The sequence below is a fragment of the Equus asinus genome, chromosome 2 (assembly GCF_041296235.1).
Source record: "Equus asinus isolate D_3611 breed Donkey chromosome 2, EquAss-T2T_v2, whole genome shotgun sequence".
NCBI classification, from domain to species: Eukaryota; Metazoa; Chordata; class Mammalia; order Perissodactyla; family Equidae; genus Equus; species Equus asinus.
In genome coordinates this window covers 147026238-147038364 of record NC_091791.1, presented here as the reverse complement: position 1 = coordinate 147038364, position 12127 = coordinate 147026238, and the positions used below count along the sequence as shown (strand labels likewise).

The 12127-nt window shown below is 43.8% G+C and overlaps 1 protein-coding gene across 1 annotated transcript in view; it reads left to right on the top strand.

Annotated features, from left to right (window-relative positions):
* SLC27A2 (solute carrier family 27 member 2) overlaps positions 1–8153 on the top strand; it is a 46836-nt gene extending 38683 nt beyond the window's left edge. The window contains exons 6-10 of the mRNA XM_014852666.3: positions 451–541; positions 1150–1348; positions 2985–3082; positions 6483–6613; positions 7691–8153. Coding sequence (XP_014708152.3) covers positions 451–541; positions 1150–1348; positions 2985–3082; positions 6483–6613; positions 7691–7867 — 696 coding nt within the window. The 3' untranslated portion in view covers positions 7868–8153. The remainder of the gene's footprint in view (positions 1–450; positions 542–1149; positions 1349–2984; positions 3083–6482; positions 6614–7690) is intronic.
* Positions 8154–12127: the final 3974 nt, after the last annotated feature.

Here is a 12127-nt window from a genome sequence, read left to right as displayed (position 1 = left end):
AACAATCCAAATGCTCCTTAACAGGAGAAGAGATAAATAAATTGTAGTATATCCATGCAAGGAAAATTGCATAGGAACAAAAAATAAACCACTGAAACAAATACCAGTATGGATGGATGAATATCACAGACGTTATGTTGAGCAAAAGAAGCAGATACAGAGGCATCTATTTATTTCATTTATTTGAAGTTTAAGACATTGATGGTGATAAAAGTCACAATAATGGTTAATTTGACAGAAAGGGGTAAGAAGCGACATTTTAAGGTAATGAAAATGTTTCATATCGTCATGTGGGTTGTAGCTACATGGGTGTATGCATATGTAAAAACTCATCAAGCTGTACACTTAGGATATGTGTACTTTGTATCCTTTATGTGTGCAATACCACAATAAAAAAGAAAAAATTGTGAAAGAATGTGTGTTCAAAATGATATGTTTTAATTTTTCTAGAAAATCATAAATTATGAACTGATTAAATATGATGTGGAGAAAGATGAACCTGTCCGAGATGCAAATGGATATTGCATCAAAGTTCCCAAAGGTACAGTGGATTTGTGTTCAGTGAACCTGTGCCTTGCTTTACCTTCACCAAGTGATTATTAAGAACTAATATGTCATTGCTAAAATGAACAGTATGGCAAAATTTATCAGAGTGGGAAGAAAAGGGGTTTATGTTTGTACTCTCAGAAACAGTTACAGAAATTCCCAAAGGTACTAATTTACCACTACATGTAACATAATTATAGTTTGAAACCTAGCTTCACAACTTCTTGATTATGAGATAAGCATTTTGTAGGAAGAGATATGTAATTATGATTGTAAAAACTATAGTTAGTTTTAGGGAGTCTTTACCTTTCAGCTTAAACTACTGTGCATTTGTCTAATTAAGTGTGTACATCATTATTCACTAAAAGATTAGCCTTAAAAAATCACAAATGTGTGGCCATATAGAATAATGTACTGTGTGTGGCACATACCTGTGTGTCTATGATGTGTGTGGATGGACGGGCACATGTGCATGGAAAACAACACTTCCTGCAGTCAGCTTGTGGCCAGTAGGTTGTATGGCATTCATTTTAAGAAAAGGTTAATAATAAAATGTGCCTACTGCTAGCACATAAGTTAACAATTCCCATCCGTCTGTCTTAGGTGAAGTTGGACTCCTGATTGGCAGAATTACACAACTGGCACCATTTAGCGGCTATGCTGGAGGAAAGGCTCAGACAGAGAAGAAAAAACTGAGAGATGTCTTTAAGAACGGAGACGTCTATTTCAACACTGGAGATCTCTTAATGATTGACCAAGAAAATTTCATCCACTTCCACGACAGAGTTGGAGATACATTCCGGTTAGTTTCTCTGAATTATTGAGCCAAAAACAAACACAAGCACAAGCACTGGGTTGAACAAAACCAGATGAAAATAGGACAGAAAACCTGCATCTGATTTTTGGAACCTAAATAGCTTCATCTGTCCAATTCCTCTCGTTTCTCCTCAGTTGGTACTGGTCATTCTTGGGACAGCCAGGGAGTTTTCACACTGTTTCCAATCATGGGGCTTTTCTTCAGATAAAATCAAATGCATATTAACGTGGTGCTGATATTGTTGAAGAGGAGGTGAAGGGTTCCAAGCCCCCAGCTGCTCCCCTCCCTCCCACTCTCCATCCTCAACCAAGTGGTTTCCCACAAAACCCCCAGGTCGGCACAATGAAGTTTGAAAGTCATTGTAATGGACCATGAAATTAATTCCCAACAGGAATATGATCCTCCAGCCTCAGGACGCTTTGGTTTAATCAGCTTCCTTCCTGTGTTAACTCACTGAGCCCAGACCCTGTGTCTGCTTGTTCACCCCCAAGCTCCTAGCATGGTGCCTGATGCACATAATTACTTTTTGCATGAATGAATGAGGAAGGGATGGAAGTTATCTGGCTGTAGTAGAAAGAGCATGGATATGAATGAGGAGAACTGAGCTCCCAGGCTCCCCTCTATCCCTGACCAGCAGCGTTATCAAAGCAGGTGATCTTTCTCAACCTCAGTTCCTTTACCCATGAAATGAGGATCCCCACGATCCTCAGGATTCCTTCCATCTCTAGTATCCCAAGACCCAGGATCCATACTGTTATTTTATGCCAGCTTCATGTTACTAAAAAGATACTTCTGGGAGATATAAAGAGTTTTTAAATGTAAGACAAATTTTACCTCTTTATTAAGTGGGGAACTAGCACCTGGTTGGTATTAACATTATAGTCTCCCTGCAAATAAAGTATATTTTCTTTCTTATTAAAAGCTTTCTCAGGGACCAGCCCAGTGGCATAATGGTTAAGTTCACACATTCTGCTTCAGCGACCCAGGGTTTGCCAGTTCGAATCCCGGGTGTGGACATGGCACCACTTGTCAAGCCATGCTGTGGCAGGCGTCCCACATATAAAGTAGAGGAAGATGGGCACAGATGTTAGCTCAGGGCCAGTCTTCCTCAGCAAAAAGAGGAGGATTGGCAGCAGATGTTAGCTCAGGGCTAATCTTCCTAAAAAAAAAAAAAAAAAGCTTTCTCATTGCCATGAGACCCTGAAATACAAGCATGAAATTCTATTAAACAGAAGCTCACTTAGTGAATTAAATAGCAGCCAAAGTTAGTGAATGAGAAAAGTGAGGGACCTAAATCCAGCAGAAAGTCATTGAGATCTATTTTTGATTTCTAGTGCCTTTCTTAGGCCAAGCCTGTGTTTTAAAAGAACATTCATTCTGTGTATCTTGTTTCACATGGCGAAATTGAAATTCCACGTTTTACTGTTTAGGTCTACGCCTTTTGTCTTTTATTCCTCAAGCAGGATGCCTCTCCTATAACTAAGTTGGAGAGTGTGGGGCCCCAGGGAAGAAAGACAAATGCAGTGACACCGCAGAGTTCTGGAGAAACACCTGCTCTCTGTCGTTGCAACCTGGGCCAGAGACCATCAGTGACCTCTGCTAACCTTGCATTTTCTTCTAGGTGGAAAGGGGAAAACGTGGCCACCACTGAAGTCGCTGACATAATAGGACTGGTTGATTTTGTCCAAGAAGCGAATGTTTATGGAGTACCTGTGCCAGGTATACACAAGATAATATAAACCTGTGCCTAAACCCATTCAGTAACTGAATGCGATTTTAACCCCAGGGCAAAGTTTGTCATCTCTTTCTCCTGCTGGCTGTAGGATCAAATGACTCATTCAGCCACCTGGGAGTAAGGGCCTACGTCTGTTTCTCTTCCATTATAAATCAGCCAAGTCAGTGTATCTGAACCGGGCCTTCCTCTGTGGGTCAGCTCCCCAGCTGCTCTTGGATTCTCAGGGAAGCCAGATCTCTCCGAGATGCAGGGTCCCATGCTGCATTTGGCACACCTCGAGAAAAGATGCATCATGCTGGAGAGCTGGGAAATGGTATCTTGGTCTCTAAGTGGAGAGATGCAAATAAGAGCAAGTGCAGTTGCTAGGAGAAAAAATTGAGAAGGAGCTGATTTTGTCCAGACTCCTCTTTTAAACAGGTTCCTGACCCCAGCCCACCCCACTGAGTTTCCAAATCATCACGCGGAGTGGTATCACCAAGCCCTTCATCTGCAAATCTCCGCTGCCGGCAGAGCGGGGAGTGACACGGTCTGACTTTGGGTCCTGGCTCCAACACCTGCTGGCTATTTGACTTCAGGCAAATCACTAAAATTAGGATCATTTCAGCCCTGCAGTTAAGCTTGTCAAGAAAATTAATTCATTTTATTTTTCTATTTTTTATTTATTTAAAGATTGGCACCTGAGCTAACATCTCTTGCCAATCTTCTTTTTTTTGTTTTTGTTTTTCTTTTTCTTCTTCTTCTTCTCCCCAAAGTCCCCCAGGACATAGTTGTATAATCTAGTTGTGGGTGCCTCTGGTTGTGCTGTGTGGGACACCGCTTCAGCATGGCCTGATGAGCAGTGCCATGTCCACCCCCAGGATCTGAACTGGCGAAACCCTGGGCCGCCGAAGCGGAGCAAGTTAACACTAGGCCACAGGCCCAGCCTCTAATTCATTTTAACTATGTAAATACTAAACATGTATTTATCAAATATATACATGAAGGTTGTCATGAAAAGAAATCATTTTAATTCTAGATGTTAGAGCCCCAGCATGGCTTGACAAGTGGTGTGTAGGTCCGCACCCAGGATTCAGACTGGGGAACCCCAGGCCGCCAAAGCAGAACGTGCAAACTTACCCACTGCACCACCGGGCTGGCCCTTCATGTCTTTTCTTTTAATTCCCAAGTGAGGCTAATGACCAGTAAAGTTTGGGAGCCACTGCTAATAGAACAAGGAAGAGGAGGTGAGAAGTTTTCAAATGTTTGGAACAAGGACCAGGTGTGTTCATGTTGCTCCAGCAAACAGAACAAAAGCCATGGATTGAAATGACCAGGAGCAAGTTTTAGCCTGAGAATTTGACTGTAACCAGAGGGACCAACAATAGAATGGGCTGTCTTCTAAAGTAGGGAACACCCTACCAACTGGGGCCTGTAAAGAGGCTGGATGTCCACCTAGGATCCTACGAGAATTCTTGCAGCAGTGAAAGATTAGAGATGAACTCTAAAGTATCTCCCAGCTTTCAGATTCTGTGATTCTCAATGTCACACCTGCTGCTGGCTGATCTCCCACACGCAGAGACCAGCCCCATTCCAGCCTAGAAATGCGGCAGGTCTATCTAGGCTAAGGCGTCAGTCCAGAAGGGTGATTCTCAGTATCAGAGGGCTGAGCAAGGCCTCCACAGATCTCAGCTTTGGACCAGGAGGGTACTTCTAGGTTTGGGCCTCAAATGGGGTTGACTTTTTCTAGGTGTCATACCAGAACTGCCCAATAACTCTCTAGAACTTTCTATTCTCAATAGAACTTTCTGCAATGATGAAAATATTCTATATTTGCAGTGTCCAGTATAGCAGCCAATATCCTCCACATGGCTACTGAGCACTTGAAATGTGGCTAGTGCAAGTAAGCAATTGTTTTTTTCGTTTTACTTAATTATAGTTAATTTTAATAGCCACGTGTGACCAGTGGCTCCCATATTGGACAGTGCAGCTCTAGAGAACCCCTGGCCAGTACTGCTGTAGACTGGAACCTTCCCCCTGGAACTGAACTAGCTCCAAACCAACTTCTGGGGATACGGGCAGAGAGCTGAGACCCAACAGGCCCATTTGTCTCCCAGATGGGCATTGCCTCTGCTAGAGCAAGAAGCAAGAAGCCAGTCGACACTGAAGATTTCTGTTGCGTCAGCCTCTGCCTTAGTTCTAAAAGGAGCTTTTTGGAGATAGATTGAGACAGGTGCCTTTGAGAGAGCTTCCAGGGACCCCTAGATAAAAAGGGTCCGATGCCCTGCCTTCTTTCCTCAGATAAGAGACAAATCATATAAGGGTGTGTTTCCTTTCTTTTCATTTTTCCTCTTGTTTTTTGCCTTCTTTAGAGCCATAGATAAACACACAATCACCATGGGAGAGATTTCGAAAGCTGGGGCCCAGGTGACAAAGGGTGGCTCCTTCCTCCTCTCTGATTACAGCTAAGTAGTTCAGGGAAGTGGACCTGGACTCCCACTGGGTCTGCTCGATCAGGTGGAAGATATATTAATGCCTATTTACCACAGTCCTCACAAGAAAACAATGGTAATTGTTCTAAACACCTCTCCACTTACGGCCCTGCCTGATGGGGAAGAAAGAGCCATTAGGACGCGTTTTCTCTGTAGGGAACACAGCCTCTTGGGACTAGAGGGCATCGACGGGAGGGCACAAAACAGCTCACCCTTGCACCTTGCCTTCGGCCTCCTGTCCCGCAGCTTGTCTGAAATGCAGAGAGGCAAAGCTATTAGGAACCTTGATTAAATAAGTAAGTCTCAAAGGTGGTGTTTGTGCCTGGAAGTGCAACAGACTTGGCATTGCAACCTAAAGAACAACCTGAGCTCTGTTATTCCTGACGGTGGAGCAAGGACTTTTCACTGGAATCCAAAACAAAAAGTTCGTCAGCCACTGGTTCAACCTGTTTCTCACTTGGGTGTTTTCATCTAGGCTGTTAAGAAGGATGACGGTTACAAGCACAGGCTCTAGAGCCAGTCTGTCTCAATTCAATTTCTGACACTGCCTCGTATTTGCTGCATGAACTTGAGCAAGTCTCTTAATGTCTTCAAGCCTCAGTTTCTTCATCTGCAAAATGGAGATGACATTTGTACCTCTTCATAAGGTTGTTATAAGAGTTAAATGAGATAGTCCATAAAACACACTTAGGAGAGGGCCTGGCATATAATAAAGATTCAGTCACTATAGAGCTATTATTATTATTATTATATTCACTTTAGAATAACTTCAACATATATTGGAAAAAAAATTCCAACTATCCTAAAGAAACCCTGCTATAATGTTGTCTCTGTCCATTCTTCTTTGAACTAGCAAAGCATCATGAATAAAATAAATAGCTATAACACATCTAATTTTTTCTCACTTTATTTCTAGGTCACGAAGGTCGAATTGGCATGGCCTCGATCAAACTAAAGGAAGACCGTGAATTTGATGGAAAGAAATTCTTTAAGCATGTTGTCGATTACCTGCCCAGTTATGCAAGGCCCAGGTTTCTAAGAATACAGGTGAGACCTCTGGTTATCAGGTTCAATTATCTTCTCTCGGAGACACCTGTCTCTTAAGGAACACCTCCCTTTCTACCATGGCGACCACATTGGCCAAATTTTCATTACCCTTTCCAGGAAGCTCAATAAGGAAGCAGACATATCGGAAAATATAGCTAGCAGGAACCAAATCATAACCCCTTTCTCTCTAAAATGACAGGCCAGTTCATTTGGCAGTCGTATTAGTGAATAACTCACAAAGTCTGTGTTTGAGGAGGTATGACAGGTAAGCTAGAAATGCTCCACCCTCTTATTTGTTGTTTCGGCTTTTAAAGAATGGAAAAATCCACTGAAGTCCTACACCTTTCCATGGTGTGAAATTTAATTGGGCATCATTAGCCAGTTGGAACCACCAAAGGCTTAACTATCGCTGCCAGAGGGATTTTTTTTTCCTTACGTTAACCCCTTACTTAGTTTAGCACTCTCACTTTTGGACTTGGAGCTCTGTGAGCTCTTTGAGTCTTCTGGAGCTGAAGACTTGAGGATAGAATGTTAGGGTACCAGATATAGCTAGCTTATAGAGTTATTTCTATTGATGTTCATAAAGCACCTACGTTTGCTTTACAAGGAGGTGGTTGAGAGATGTAAAAATTGAAATTTCTGCGGATCATCCCCTATTAATTGAATAAAAAACAAATCTAATGGACAAATCTAAAAAAAACAAGTCTAACAGACAAACTGGCTGAAAAAACAGAGTTGTCTGGTGTAGATGACCCCTAGCCCACCCCACCATTAATCAGGATAGTCCAGTAACACCTGAAACTCACCAAGCAAGACTCCTCTGTGCCACATTCCACTGTCGGCAGCTCCCCTCTCCCCACAGGTGATCTTAAAGTTTTAAGGGAATGGAAAATACCTCCACAAAGGACCACCTGAAAACAGGATGCATCAGTATTATACAAAACTCACTTTCACAGCTCTCAAATGAGCCAGATGCCAACCGGTTGCCAGTCCCCCTGCTCCACCCTTTCCCCTTGCCCTGCACCCTACTCTGTTTGCAAAACACTACAGCAATGTGGATCGTTCGATGTTTTTCAGGACACCATTGAGGTCACGGGAACTTTTAAACACCGCAAAATGACCCTCGTGGAGGAGGGCTTTAACCCTGCCGTCATCAAAGATGCCTTGTATTTCTTGGAAGACAAAGCAGAAATGTATGTGCCTTTGACTGAGGACATTTACAATGCCATATATGGTAACACTCTGAAACTCTGACTATTCCCAGGAGGATAACTCATACTATTTCCAGAAAGAAACTGACTGGCCCTAGTACAGCCACTTAATGTAATCTAACTTTAATTTGATTGAAGATTATGAGGTGCTATTTTTTTGATGTGTACTGATAAGGAGAGACTTATTTTAGTTACGCCTGAACCTTTGCAAGTGAAAAGATTTAGAGAACTGTTTTCCGATTGCACCTACTGTTTGTGTTTGCAAACTAAGCTTGTTAGAAGGAGGGCAATATTTTTTTTTAAATCGTAATAAAATAGATGAACACCGATGTATGAGATGGCACTCTCTCTTTCTTGACTATATTCTAAATGCAATCCCTGAGCCTGACTGCCTCATTGCTAACTTTCCACAGGTGCCCCACCCAGAATGATAATGGCATTCTAGGTAAAAAATGGCAAGGAGTTGGGAGGTGAGGGGGTTGGGTCACCATGAGCAACCCAATGGAAGTCCAGCTCCAGTGTAAGGCCAGCTCTCCCCACCTAATAGCATCCTGGCCACTATCTACAAGCATCATTATCCAACAAGTGATAATGCCACCCATGGTCTTTGAAGGAACCTAAGTCTATAGCAACAGAGTTCTGTGCATAAAAGGTGTTCAGTAAGTATGTTTGAGCTACATCAAGGGCTGCAAACTCAAGTGTCTTCAGGATTCACATTGGTAATGTGGATGAGAGAAGCAGGTCACAAATGAATGTGGCAAACCTGGGGACAGCCACTACTCCGCTTCAGTCAGCTGATTATTGTCACAAGGCTGTACAGCTCAGGTACTTCCAGGATCTTCTGATAATTTAGAAAACAGAAATCTAGTATGTGACTCTCCCAGTTTTTTAAATGTAAAATCTCAAAATTTGTGTACCGGAGAAGTCCCAGATCTCCAGTTAGCACCCATAGTCCCGCATGCTCTTCAGACCTGAGCTGGTTCCACTCCACCGCCAGTCTCCTGCCAGAGAGCCTGGTCAAGGACGCCAGGCCCTCCTGTGACACAGGAAGGTTTGTGAACTTTGAGGAGCTCTTCCAGACTGGCTCTTTCTCCTCACACTCAGCTACCTCCTTTTCTGAGTAGAACTCCTTAACCCCTGCATGTGCACACACAGCGTTCCAGGAGCAGGTCTTTGGTGGCGGCACTCAGGACAACATGTTCCTAACTAGAGCTTGTCCAGGGCCCCAGGAGCATCATGGTCACAAAGTCCACATCCAGAAAGTGTGACCCAAGTTCGCCCCGGCCTCCCTAAAAGAGGTGGAGTTTCTTTTCCTAGAGGACATCCTCAGATGACCGGGAGCTGGCAAGGAGCCCCAATTCTCCCCCAGCTTAGACCCAAGACCCCAGGCACACATATGCAGGGATCCTCAATAATATATGACAAGAGAGGTCACCACCCCCCCACCCAACACAATACTAGAAACAGTTTTTAAACTCTCTCCACTCTTTTAGGTGCCTCCTAAGGAGTCATGACCAGAATCCCTGCCCCGGCTCGTGATGCCCAACAATAAACGTTTCCTGAGCACTTATCGTGCATGAATGACTTAAGGAGGGCGTCAGGAAAACTCTGGATGTCACTGCATCTTTGGGAATTTTGCCAGTAATTTAGAATGATTATTGCTTGGGAATTTTCACAAAATTCTGAGTATTTCTGCCTTTGCTTTATTGATCTCCCAGGGAGAATTTCAACCTGAGCGATGGGGGATAGCACAACCTTAGTTTTTGAGAATATCACATTGTGCAGTGGTGTTACTGGAATCTTGTGAAAGTGAACCCGGTTGTCAGCAGAGGTTCTCTTAAAGCAGTGACATCGTTCTATGTCATAGGGCCTTTTTTTCTTTTTTTTTTTTTTTGAGGAAGATTAGCCCTGAGCTAACATTTGCTGCCAAACCTCTTCTTTTCTTTTCTTTTTTTTTTTTTTGAGGAAGACTGGCCCTGAGCTAACATCCGTGCCCATCTTCCTCTACCTTATATGTGGGACGCCTACCACAGCATGGCTTGCCAAGCACTGCCATGTCCGCACCCGGGATCTGAATCAGCGAACCCCAGGCCACCGAAGCAGAACGTGCGAACTTAACTGCAGTGCCACTGGGCCGGCCCCCACAGGGCCATTTTTCAGATGAGAGGTCGGGACTGACACCCTTAGCCAGAACATTAGTTTTCCAGTAGCCAAAACCTGCTGAGCCCTGATCACCTTTGAGCCACATTTTAGACTTTCCAGTTAGAAACTCTCCGTCCCAGCCTGAGGGCCTCCTCAGCCTCCCCCGTCCCCAGCCCTCTGTGACTGAGATACCACAGCTCCACTGTGAGGGATAGAGGTTCCAGCACAAAATCCCAATACCTGGGTTTGCATATGTGTAAACAGCATAACCCATTACCTGTGACAGACAATCAACTTTTTAAAGACTCTTCTCTTTTTTTTTTTTTTTTTTAAAGATTTTATTTTTTCCTTTTTCTCCCCAAAGCCCCGCCGGTACATAGTTGTATATTCTTTGTTGTGGGTCCTTCTAGTTGTGGTATGTGGGACGCTGCCTCAGCGTGGTCTGATGAGCGGTGCCACGTCCACGCCCAGGATTCGAACCAACGAAACACTGGGCCGCCTGCCGCGGAGCACGCGAACTTAACCACTCGGCCACGGGGCCAGCCCCAAGACTCTTCTCTTTTTAAAGGGTGAGAAATTGTGCCCATAGAAATACCTGTACAAGTCATCTTCATTTGAAAGTACAAATGAATATTTTTTTAAAACATATGCTATCTCCATGTAAATCATTCAATAGTTCTCTGATTTCAAGTGTATTGTTTGGAAACATGGAATCAGCGCATAGATAGGATGCTACAGGCATCAAAATAATTCGGGGGTAAAACTAGGAAATGTCAGCATCTGAAATGGAAGATAATAGGAATCAGGATAAAAATGGATATGATGAACCAGGTGCAGTCACCCACCCTAAGAGAAGATTTGTTAAATGTGTTTCTCACTCTTACATCCACTCTACAGACATTTAGTGGGTGCCTGCTGTAGACCCAGATGTGAGCTCATCACTAGTGTGATGGAGTTTTCCAAGCCTCTATCTAGGAAGTCAGGTCAGAACTTCAAGGAAAGCTGACTGGAAAGGCGCCTAGAAGGAAGGCCAGAGTCTTCTCCTTGTGTTTTAACTTGTCAACAATAATTATTTTGTCATTACAGTTGGTGGGGCTGCATGAAGTCTGCAAAGAGGCAGCTAACAAGAAAGAAGGTGGAGCTTAGCATCAGCGCCTCACTGTTCGAGGGGAGGTGGGCTGGCTGGCCAACACAGGTGTTCTAGTCAGCGTGGTTGCTATCTCCCCAGAGTGCACAGGGCGTCATATATAGCTGATGGTACATTCCATTATGATCATCAATTTTCCTTTGCACAGATGTCATGCTTCTATGAAGCCGTAAGATCCATGAGGGCAGAGATTCTGTCTATCTTGCTCATCGTTCTATCCCCGGTGCCTGGCACATAGTAGGCCATAGTTATTTGTTGCTTTTGCATCCAGCAACCCTGATAAACATCTGGTTCCCCATGCAAGCTTTTCTAAGGGCTGGGGGGTGGGCGGGAGGAGGCAGAGAAGATTAGCTACAGAGATGATCTGAGTCTTCTAGTTCACACACAGCAGTGATTCTCCAACTTGAGCATTGAGAATCACTTGGAAATCTTGGTCAAACACAGACCACTGGGACCCATTCACCAGAGCTGGAATTGGAATTGGAATTTGCTTGTCTAACAAATTCCCGAGCGGTGCTGATGCTGTTGTTCAGGGGCCACATTCTGGGAACCGCTGACATAAAGAAAACGCATCCTGAGTTACATATAGTGTGTGCTTAGTGTAATTCAGTTCCTCAGAACTGGATTATCTTTATTAACCAAGGCTCGGAGCTTAGACCTGGAGTGACTCAAAGTGCTGGCCCCAGGAAATGCCCAGCACAAAGCTTGAAAATCCATGTTAACAGTGCATATCTATTTACTAGATACACATGTACATATTATTTGCTACAGCAAAACTAAAAGAAATCCTGGAGAGTGTCTAGTCAAACCTCTTTATCTGATAAAAGAAAAAACTGAAGCCTGGGAGGTTAAGTACATGCCAAAAGTCACACAGCTCATTGACATGGCTAAGCTCCCATCCAGCCTTTACAGGAAGACACAACATCTTCATAGACTAGTGGTTCTCACAGTGTGGGCTGGACCAGTAGCATCAGCATCACCTGGGAGCTTGTCAGACATGCAAATTCTCGGGCC